The sequence below is a fragment of the Salmo salar genome, chromosome 04 (assembly GCF_965601325.2).
Source record: "Salmo salar chromosome 04, fSalSal1, whole genome shotgun sequence".
NCBI lineage: Eukaryota > Metazoa > Chordata > Actinopteri > Salmoniformes > Salmonidae > Salmo > Salmo salar.
In genome coordinates this window covers 5,032,501-5,045,000 of record NC_138294.1, presented here as the reverse complement: position 1 = coordinate 5,045,000, position 12,500 = coordinate 5,032,501, and the positions used below count along the sequence as shown (strand labels likewise).

Below are 12,500 nucleotides of genomic sequence, written 5' to 3'. Positions count from 1 at the left end.
TCCCAGTCTATTACCCCCCCATGTAGGTCCCAGTTTATTACCCCCCCATGTAGTGGCTCTGGATCAGAGAGTCTGTTAAATGACTCCAGATAGGAGAGTCTGCTAAATGACTCCAGATAGGAGAGTCTGCTAAATGACTCCAGATAGGAGAGTCTGCTAAATGACTCCAGATAGGAGTCGTTTGCTAAATGACTCCAGATAGGAGAGTCTGTTAAATGACTCCAGATAGGAGAGTCTGCTAAATGACTCCAGATAGGAGTCGTTTGCTAAATGACTCCAGATAGGAGTCGTTTGCTAAATGACTCCAGATAGGAGAGTCTGCTAAATGACTCCAGATAGGAGCCGTCTGCTAAATGACTCCAGATAGGAGCCGTCTGCTAAATGACTCCAGATAGGAGCCGTTTGCTAAATGACTCCAGATAGGAGTCGTTTGCTAAATGACTCACGTGTTAATGTGTGTTTAAGGTATCTGCAGGCGGACCCAGAGCACTTTGACCTCCGTGACCTGAAGACTAAATTTGACGTGATCCTTCTGGAACCTCCGCTGGAGGAATATTACAGAGAGTCAGGAATACCGCACACGGAACGCTACTGGAACTGGGACGATGTGAGTTACTGGGGGGGGGCTACTGGAACTGGGACGATGTGAGTTACTGGGGGGGGGATACTACTGGAACTGGGACGATGTGAGTTACTGGGGGGGGGATACTACTGGAACTGGGACGATGTGAGTTACTGGGTGGGGGGGGGATACTACTGGAACTGGGACGATGTGAGTTACTGGGGGGGGGGGGGGATACTACTGGAACTGGGACGATGTGAGTTACTGGGGGGGGGGGGGATACTACTGGAACTGGGACGATGTGAGTTACTGGGGGGGGGGGATACTACTGGAACTGGGACGATGTGAGTTACTGGGGGGGGGGGATACTACTGGAACTGGGACGATGTGAGTTACTGGGGGGGGGGGGGGATACTACTGGAACTGGGACGATGTGAGTTACTGGGGGGGGGGGGGGATACTACTGGAACTGGGACGATGTGAGTTACTGGGGGGGGGGGGGGATACTACTGGAACTGGGACGATGTGAGTTACTGGGGGGGGGGGGGGATACTACTGGAACTGGGACGATGTGAGTTACTGGGGGGGGGGGGGATACTACTGGAACTGGGACGATGTGAGTTACTGGGGGGGGGGGGGGATACTACTGGAACTGGGACGATGTGAGTTACTGGGGGGGGGGGGGATACTACTGGAACTGGGACGATGTGAGTTACTGGGGGGGGGGGGGGATACTACTGGAACTGGGACGATGTGAGTTACTGGGGGGGGGGGGATACTACTGGGAACTGGGACGATGTGAGTTACTGGGGGGGGGGATACTACTGGAACTGGGACGATGTGAGTTACTGGGGGGGGGGGGGGATACTACTGGAACTGGGACGATGTGAGTTACTGGGGGGGGGGGGGGATACTACTGGAACTGGGACGATGTGAGTTACTGGGGGGGGGGGATACTACTGGAACTGGGACGATGTGAGTTACTGGGGGGGGGATACTACTGGAACTGGGACGATGTGAGTTACTGGGGGGGGGGGGATACTACTGGAACTGGGACGATGTGAGTTACTGGGGGGGGGGGGGGGATACTACTGGAACTGGGACGATGTGAGTTACTGGGGGGGGGGGGGGATACTACTGGAACTGGGACGATGTGAGTTACTGGGGGGGGGGGGGATACTACTGGAACTGGGACGATGTGAGTTACTGGGGGGGGGGGGGATACTACTGGAACTGGGACGATGTGAGTTACTGGGGGGGGGGGGATACTACTGGAACTGGGACGATGTGAGTTACTGGGGGGGGGGGGGATACTACTGGAACTGGGACGATGTGAGTTACTGGGGGGGGGGGGGGATACTACTGGAACTGGGACGATGTGAGTTACTGGGGGGGGGGGGGATACTACTGGAACTGGGACGATGTGAGTTACTGGGGGGGGGGGGGATACTACTGGAACTGGGACGATGTGAGTTACTGGGGGGGGGGGGATACTACTGGAACTGGGACGATGTGAGTTACTGGGGGGGGGGGGGATACTACTGGAACTGGGACGATGTGAGTTACTGGGGGGGGGGGGGGGATACTACTGGAACTGGGACGATGTGAGTTACTGGGGGGGGGGGGGGATACTACTGGAACTGGGACGATGTGAGTTACTGGGGGGGGGGGGATACTACTGGAACTGGGACGATGTGAGTTACTGGGGGGGGGGGGGGATACTACTGGAACTGGGACGATGTGAGTTACTGGGGGGGGGGGGGATACTACTGGAACTGGGACGATGTGAGTTACTGGGGGGGGGGGGGGATACTACTGGAACTGGGACGATGTGAGTTACTGGGGGGGGGGGGGATACTACTGGAACTGGGACGATGTGAGTTACTGGGGGGGGGGGGATACTACTGGAACTGGGACGATGTGAGTTACTGGGGGGGGGGGGGATACTACTGGAACTGGGACGATGTGAGTTACTGGGGGGGGGGGGGGATACTACTGGAACTGGGACGATGTGAGTTACTGGGGGGGGGGGGGGATACTACTGGAACTGGGACGATGTGAGTTACTGGGGGGGGGGGGGGGGATACTACTGGAACTGGGACGATGTGAGTTACTGGGGGGGGGGGGATACTACTGGAACTGGGACGATGTGAGTTACTGGGGGGGGGGGGGATACTACTGGAACTGGACGATGTGAGTTACTGGGGGGGGGGGGGATACTACTGGAACTGGGACGATGTGAGTTACTGGGGGGGGGGGGGGGATACTACTGGAACTGGGACGATGTGAGTTACTGGGGGGGGGGGGGGATACTACTGGAACTGGGACGATGTGAGTTACTGGGGGGGGGGGGGGGGGGATACTACTGGAACTGGGACGATGTGAGTTACTGGGGGGGGGGGGGGGATACTACTGGAACTGGGACGATGTGAGTTACTGGGGGGGGGGGGGGATACTACTGGAACTGGGACGATGTGAGTTACTGGGGGGGGGGGGGGATACTACTGGAACTGGGACGATGTGAGTTACTGGGGGGGGGGGGGGATACTACTGGAACTGGGACGATGTGAGTTACTGGGGGGGGGGGGGATACTACTGGAACTGGGACGATGTGAGTTACTGGGGGGGGGGGGGGATACTACTGGAACTGGGACGATGTGAGTTACTGGGGGGGGGGGGGGATACTACTGGAACTGGGACGATGTGAGTTACTGGGGGGGGGGGATACTACTGGAACTGGGACGATGTGAGTTACTGGGGGGGGGGGGGGGGATACTACTGGAACTGGGACGATGTGAGTTACTGGGGGGGGGGGGGGATACTACTGGAACTGGGACGATGTGAGTTACTGGGGGGGGGGGGGGGGTACTACTGGAACTGGGACGATGTGAGTTACTGGGGGGGGGGGGGATACTACTGGAACTGGGACGATGTGAGTTACTGGGGGGGGGGGGATACTACTGGAACTGGGACGATGTGAGTTACTGGGGGGGGGGGGGGGATACTACTGGAACTGGGACGATGTGAGTTACTGGGGGGGGGGGGGATACTACTGGAACTGGGACGATGTGAGTTACTGGGGGGGGGGGGGATACTACTGGAACTGGGACGATGTGAGTTACTGGGGGGGGGGGGGGGATACTACTGGAACTGGGACGATGTGAGTTACTGGGGGGGGGGGGATACTACTGGAACTGGGACGATGTGAGTTACTGGGGGGGGGGGGGGATACTACTGGAACTGGGACGATGTGAGTTACTGGGGGGGGGGGGATACTACTGGAACTGGGACGATGTGAGTTACTGGGGGGGGGGGGGGATACTACTGGAACTGGGACGATGTGAGTTACTGGGGGGGGGGGGATACTACTGGAACTGGGACGATGTGAGTTACTGGGGGGGGGGGGGGGGATACTACTGGAACTGGGACGATGTGAGTTACTGGGGGGGGGGGGGATACTACTGGAACTGGGACGATGTGAGTTACTGGGGGGGGGGGGGATACTACTGGAACTGGGACGATGTGAGTTACTGGGGGGGGGGGGGGATACTACTGGAACTGGGACGATGTGAGTTACTGGGGGGGGGGGGGGATACTACTGGAACTGGGACGATGTGAGTTACTGGGGGGGGGGGGGATACTACTGGAACTGGGACGATGTGAGTTACTGGGGGGGGGGGGGATACTACTGGAACTGGGACGATGTGAGTTACTGGGGGGGGGGGGGGATACTACTGGAACTGGGACGATGTGAGTTACTGGGGGGGGGGGGGATACTACTGGAACTGGGACGATGTGAGTTACTGGGGGGGGGGGGGATACTACTGGAACTGGGACGATGTGAGTTACTGGGGGGGGGGGGGGATACTACTGGAACTGGGACGATGTGAGTTACTGGGGGGGGGGGGGGATACTACTGGAACTGGGACGATGTGAGTTACTGGGGGGGGGGGGGGATACTACTGGAACTGGGACGATGTGAGTTACTGGGGGGGGGGGGGATACTACTGGAACTGGGACGATGTGAGTTACTGGGGGGGGGGGGGGGATACTACTGGAACTGGGACGATGTGAGTTACTGGGGGGGGGGGGATACTACTGGAACTGGGACGATGTGAGTTACTGGGGGGGGGGGGGGATACTACTGGAACTGGGACGATGTGAGTTACTGGGGGGGGGGGGGATACTACTGGAACTGGGACGATGTGAGTTACTGGGGGGGGGGGGGGATACTACTGGAACTGGGACGATGTGAGTTACTGGGGGGGGGGGGATACTACTGGAACTGGGACGATGTGAGTTACTGGGGGGGGGGGGGGATACTACTGGAACTGGGACGATGTGAGTTACTGGGGGGGGGGGGGGGATACTACTGGAACTGGGACGATGTGAGTTACTGGGGGGGGGGGGGGATACTACTGGAACTGGGACGATGTGAGTTACTGGGGGGGGGGGGGATACTACTGGAACTGGGACGATGTGAGTTACTGGGGGGGGGGGGGATACTACTGGAACTGGGACGATGTGAGTTACTGGGGGGGGGGGGGGGATACTACTGGAACTGGGACGATGTGAGTTACTGGGGGGGGGGGGGATACTACTGGAACTGGGACGATGTGAGTTACTGGGGGGGGGGGGGGATACTACTGGAACTGGGACGATGTGAGTTACTGGGGGGGGGGGGGATACTACTGGAACTGGGACGATGTGAGTTACTGGGGGGGGGGGGATACTACTGGAACTGGGACGATGTGAGTTACTGGGGGGGGGGGGATACTACTGGAACTGGGACGATGTGAGTTACTGGGGGGGGGGGGATACTACTGGAACTGGACGATGTGAGTTACTGGGGGGGGGGGGGGGATACTACTGGAACTGGGACGATGTGAGTTACTGGGGGGGGGGGGGATACTACTGGAACTGGGACGATGTGAGTTACTGGGGGGGGGGGGGGGATACTACTGGAACTGGGACGATGTGAGTTACTGGGGGGGGGGGGGATACTACTGGAACTGGGACGATGTGAGTTACTGGGGGGGGGGGGATACTACTGGAACTGGGACGATGTGAGTTACTGGGGGGGGGGGGATACTACTGGAACTGGGACGATGTGAGTTACTGGGGGGGGGGGGGGGATACTACTGGAACTGGGACGATGTGAGTTACTGGGGGGGGGGGGGGGATACTACTGGAACTGGGACGATGTGAGTTACTGGGGGGGGGGGGGATACTACTGGAACTGGGACGATGTGAGTTACTGGGGGGGGGGGGATACTACTGGAACTGGGACGATGTGAGTTACTGGGGGGGGGGGGGATACTACTGGAACTGGGACGATGTGAGTTACTGGGGGGGGGGGGGATACTACTGGAACTGGGACGATGTGAGTTACTGGGGGGGGGGGGGATACTACTGGAACTGGGACGATGTGAGTTACTGGGGGGGGGGGGGGGATACTACTGGAACTGGGACGATGTGAGTTACTGGGGGGGGGGGGGATACTACTGGAACTGGGACGATGTGAGTTACTGGGGGGGGGGGGGATACTACTGGAACTGGGACGATGTGAGTTACTGGGGGGGGGGGGGATACTACTGGAACTGGGACGATGTGAGTTACTGGGGGGGGGATACTACTGGAACTGGGACGATGTGAGTTACTGGGGGGGGGGATACTACTGGAACTGGGACGATGTGAGTTACTGGGGGGGGGGGATACTACTGGAACTGGGACGATGTGAGTTACTGGGGGGGGGGGGGATACTACTGGAACTGGGACGATGTGAGTTACTGGGGGGGGGGGGGATACTACTGGAACTGGGACGATGTGAGTTACTGGGGGGGGGGGGGGATACTACTGGAACTGGGACGATGTGAGTTACTGGGGGGGGGGGGGATACTACTGGAACTGGGACGATGTGAGTTACTGGGGGGGGGGGGGGGATACTACTGGAACTGGGACGATGTGAGTTACTGGGGGGGGGGGGGATACTACTGGAACTGGGACGATGTGAGTTACTGGGGGGGGGGGGGGATACTACTGGAACTGGGACGATGTGAGTTACTGGGGGGGGGGGGGGGGATACTACTGGAACTGGGACGATGTGAGTTACTGGGGGGGGGGGGATACTACTGGAACTGGGACGATGTGAGTTACTGGGGGGGGGGGGGGATACTACTGGAACTGGGACGATGTGAGTTACTGGGGGGGGGGGGATACTACTGGAACTGGGACGATGTGAGTTACTGGGGGGGGGGGGGGATACTACTGGAACTGGGACGATGTGAGTTACTGGGGGGGGGGGGGGATACTACTGGAACTGGGAGGATGTGAGTTACTGGGGGGGGGGGGGGATACTACTGGAACTGGGACGATGTGAGTTACTGGGGGGGGGGGGGGATACTACTGGAACTGGGACGATGTGAGTTACTGGGGGGGGGGGGGATACTACTGGAACTGGGACGATGTGAGTTACTGGGGGGGGGGGGATACTACTGGAACTGGGACGATGTGAGTTACTGGGGGGGGGGGGGGGGATACTACTGGAACTGGGACGATGTGAGTTACTGGGGGGGGGGATACTACTGGAACTGGGACGATGTGAGTTACTGGGGGGGGGGGATACTACTGGAACTGGGACGATGTGAGTTACTGGGGGGGGGATACTACTGGAACTGGGACGATGTGAGTTACTGGGGGGGGGGATACTACTGGAACTGGGACGATGTGAGTTACTGGGGGGGGGGATACTACTGGAACTGGGACGATGTGAGTTACTGGGGGGGGGGATACTACTGGAACTGGGACGATGTGAGTTACTGGGGGGGGGGGATACTACTGGAACTGGGACGATGTGAGTTACTGGGGGGGGGGGATACTACTGGAACTGGGACGATGTGAGTTACTGGGGGGGGGATACTACTGGAACTGGGACGATGTGAGTTACTGGGGGGGGGGATACTACTGGAACTGGGACGATGTGAGTTACTGGGGGGGGGGGATACTACTGGAACTGGGACGATGTGAGTTACTGGGGGGGGGGGGGGATACTACTGGAACTGGGACGATGTGAGTTACTGGGGGGGGGGATACTACTGGAACTGGGACGATGTGAGTTACTGGGGGGGGGGATACTACTGGAACTGGGACGATGTGAGTTACTGGGGGGGGGGGATACTACTGGAACTGGGACGATGTGAGTTACTGGGGGGGGGGATACTACTGGAACTGGGACGATGTGAGTTACTGGGGGGGGGGATACTACTGGAACTGGGACGATGTGAGTTACTGGGGGGGGGGATACTACTGGAACTGGGACGATGTGAGTTACTGGGGGGGGGGGATACTACTGGAACTGGGACGATGTGAGTTACTGGGGGGGGGGATACTACTGGAACTGGGACGATGTGAGTTACTGGGGGGGGGATACTACTGGAACTGGGACGATGTGAGTTACTGGGGGGGGGGATACTACTGGAACTGGGACGATGTGAGTTACTGGGGGGGGGGGGGGATACTACTGGAACTGGGACGATGTGAGTTACTGGGGGGGGGGATACTACTGGAACTGGGACGATGTGAGTTACTGGGGGGGGGGATACTACTGGAACTGGGACGATGTGAGTTACTGGGGGGGGGGATACTACTGGAACTGGGACGATGTGAGTTACTGGGGGGGGGGATACTACTGGAACTGGGACGATGTGAGTTACTGGGGGGGGGGGATACTACTGGAACTGGGACGATGTGAGTTACTGGGGGGGGGATACTACTGGAACTGGGACGATGTGAGTTACTGGGGGGGGGGATACTACTGGAACTGGGACGATGTGAGTTACTGGGGGGGGGGGATACTACTGGAACTGGGACGATGTGAGTTACTGGGGGGGGATACTACTGGAACTGGGACGATGTGAGTTACTGGGGGGGGGATACTACTGGAACTGGGACGATGTGAGTTACTGGGGGGGGGGATACTACTGGAACTGGGACGATGTGAGTTACTGGGGGGGGGATACTACTGGAACTGGGACGATGTGAGTTACTGGGGGGGGGGGGGGATACTACTGGAACTGGGACGATGTGAGTTACTGGGGGGGGGGGATACTACTGGAACTGGGACGATGTGAGTTACTGGGGGGGGGATACTACTGGAACTGGGACGATGTGAGTTACTGGGGGGGGGGATACTACTGGAACTGGGACGATGTGAGTTACTGGGGGGGGGGATACTACTGGAACTGGGACGATGTGAGTTACTGGGGGGGGGGATACTACTGGAACTGGGACGATGTGAGTTACTGGGGGGGGGGGATACTACTGGAACTGGGACGATGTGAGTTACTGGGGGGGGGATACTACTGGAACTGGGACGATGTGAGTTACTGGGGGGGGGATACTACTGGAACTGGGACGATGTGAGTTACTGGGGGGGGATACTACTGGAACTGGGACGATGTGAGTTACTGGGGGGGGGGGATACTACTGGAACTGGGACGATGTGAGTTACTGGGGGGGGGGATACTACTGGAACTGGGACGATGTGAGTTACTGGGGGGGGGATACTACTGGAACTGGGACGATGTGAGTTACTGGGGGGGGGGATACTACTGGAACTGGGACGATGTGAGTTACTGGGGGGGGATACTACTGGAACTGGGACGATGTGAGTTACTGGGGGGGGGATACTACTGGAACTGGGACGATGTGAGTTACTGGGGGGGGGATACTACTGGAACTGGGACGATGTGAGTTACTGGGGGGGGGGGATACTACTGGAACTGGGACGATGTGAGTTACTGGGGGGGGATACTACTGGAACTGGGACGATGTGAGTTACTGGGGGGGGGATACTACTGGAACTGGGACGATGTGAGTTACTGGGGGGGGGATACTACTGGAACTGGGACGATGTGAGTTACTGGGGGGGGGATACTACTGGAACTGGGACGATGTGAGTTACTGGGGGGGGGATACTACTGGAACTGGGACGATGTGAGTTACTGGGGGGGGATACTACTGGAACTGGGACGATGTGAGTTACTGGGGGGGGGGATACTACTGGAACTGGGACGATGTGAGTTACTGGGGGGGGGGATACTACTGGAACTGGGACGATGTGAGTTACTGGGGGGGGGATACTACTGGAACTGGGACGATGTGAGTTACTGGGGGGGGGGATACTACTGGAACTGGGACGATGTGAGTTACTGGGGGGGGGGGATACTACTGGAACTGGGACGATGTGAGTTACTGGGGGGGGATACTACTGGAACTGGGACGATGTGAGTTACTGGGGGGGGGGGATACTACTGGAACTGGGACGATGTGAGTTACTGGGGGGGGGATACTACTGGAACTGGGACGATGTGAGTTACTGGGGGGGGATACTACTGGAACTGGGACGATGTGAGTTACTGGGGGGGGGGGATACTACTGGAACTGGGACGATGTGAGTTACTGGGGGGGGGGATACTACTGGAACTGGGACGATGTGAGTTACTGGGGGGGGGGATACTACTGGAACTGGGACGATGTGAGTTACTGGGGGGGGGGATACTACTGGAACTGGGACGATGTGAGTTACTGGGGGGGGGGGGGATACTACTGGAACTGGGACGATGTGAGTTACTGGGGGGGGATACTACTGGAACTGGGACGATGTGAGTTACTGGGGGGGGGATACTACTGGAACTGGGACGATGTGAGTTACTGGGGGGGGGATACTACTGGAACTGGGACGATGTGAGTTACTGGGGGGGGGGGGGGATACTACTGGAACTGGGACGATGTGAGTTACTGGGGGGGGGGATACTACTGGAACTGGGACGATGTGAGTTACTGGGGGGGGATACTACTGGAACTGGGACGATGTGAGTTACTGGGGGGGGGGATACTACTGGAACTGGGACGATGTGAGTTACTGGGGGGGGGATACTACTGGAACTGGGACGATGTGAGTTACTGGGGGGGGGGATACTACTGGAACTGGGACGATGTGAGTTACTGGGGGGGGGATACTACTGGAACTGGGACGATGTGAGTTACTGGGGGGGGGGATACTACTGGAACTGGGACGATGTGAGTTACTGGGGGGGGATACTACTGGAACTGGGACGATGTGAGTTACTGGGGGGGGGATACTACTGGAACTGGGACGATGTGAGTTACTGGGGGGGGGGATACTACTGGAACTGGGACGATGTGAGTTACTGGGGGGGGGATACTACTGGAACTGGGACGATGTGAGTTACTGGGGGGGGGGGATACTACTGGAACTGGGACGATGTGAGTTACTGGGGGGGGGATACTACTGGAACTGGGACGATGTGAGTTACTGGGGGGGGGGATACTACTGGAACTGGGACGATGTGAGTTACTGGGGGGGGGGATACTACTGGAACTGGGACGATGTGAGTTACTGGGGGGGGGGGGGGGATACTACTGGAACTGGGACGATGTGAGTTACTGGGGGGGGGGATACTACTGGAACTGGGACGATGTGAGTTACTGGGGGGGGGATACTACTGGAACTGGGACGATGTGAGTTACTGGGGGGGGGGGGGGATACTACTGGAACTGGGACGATGTGAGTTACTGGGGGGGGGGATACTACTGGAACTGGGACGATGTGAGTTACTGGGGGGGGGATACTACTGGAACTGGGACGATGTGAGTTACTGGGGGGGGGATACTACTGGAACTGGGACGATGTGAGTTACTGGGGGGGGGGATACTACTGGAACTGGGACGATGTGAGTTACTGGGGGGGGGATACTACTGGAACTGGGACGATGTGAGTTACTGGGGGGGGGGGGGGATACTACTGGAACTGGGACGATGTGAGTTACTGGGGGGGGGGATACTACTGGAACTGGGACGATGTGAGTTACTGGGGGGGGGGGGGGATACTACTGGAACTGGGACGATGTGAGTTACTGGGGGGGGGGATACTACTGGAACTGGGACGATGTGAGTTACTGGGGGGGGGGGATACTACTGGAACTGGGACGATGTGAGTTACTGGGGGGGGATACTACTGGAACTGGGACGATGTGAGTTACTGGGGGGGGATACTACTGGAACTGGGACGATGTGAGTTACTGGGGGGGGGATACTACTGGAACTGGGACGATGTGAGTTACTGGGGGGGGGATACTACTGGAACTGGGACGATGTGAGTTACTGGGGGGGGGATACTACTGGAACTGGGACGATGTGAGTTACTGGGGGGGGGGATACTACTGGAACTGGGACGATGTGAGTTACTGGGGGGGGGATACTACTGGAACTGGGACGATGTGAGTTACTGGGGGGGGGGATACTACTGGAACTGGGACGATGTGAGTTACTGGGGGGGGATACTACTGGAACTGGGACGATGTGAGTTACTGGGGGGGGGGATACTACTGGAACTGGGACGATGTGAGTTACTGGGGGGGGGGATACTACTGGAACTGGGACGATGTGAGTTACTGGGGGGGGATACTACTGGAACTGGGACGATGTGAGTTACTGGGGGGGGGATACTACTGGAACTGGGACGATGTGAGTTACTGGGGGGGGGGATACTACTGGAACTGGGACGATGTGAGTTACTGGGGGGGGGATACTACTGGAACTGGGACGATGTGAGTTACTGGGGGGGGGATACTACTGGAACTGGGACGATGTGAGTTACTGGGGGGGGGGGGATACTACTGGAACTGGGACGATGTGAGTTACTGGGGGGGGGATACTACTGGAACTGGGACGATGTGAGTTACTGGGGGGGATACTACTGGAACTGGGACGATGTGAGTTACTGGGGGGGGGATACTACTGGAACTGGGACGATGTGAGTTACTGGGGGGGGGATACTACTGGAACTGGGACGATGTGAGTTACTGGGGGGGGGATACTACTGGAACTGGGACGATGTGAGTTACTGGGGGGGGGA

The 12,500-nt window shown here is 58.2% G+C and overlaps 1 protein-coding gene across 1 annotated transcript in view; it reads left to right on the top strand.

Moving 5' to 3' along the window:
• The window catches only part of mettl14 (methyltransferase 14, N6-adenosine-methyltransferase non-catalytic subunit), a 27,418-nt gene that overhangs the window by 11,489 nt on the left and 3,429 nt on the right, over positions 1-12,500 (top strand). Inside the window, exon 7 of the mRNA XM_082973933.1 lies at positions 466-616. Coding sequence (XP_082830059.1) covers positions 466-616 — 151 coding nt within the window. The remainder of the gene's footprint in view (positions 1-465; positions 617-12,500) is intronic.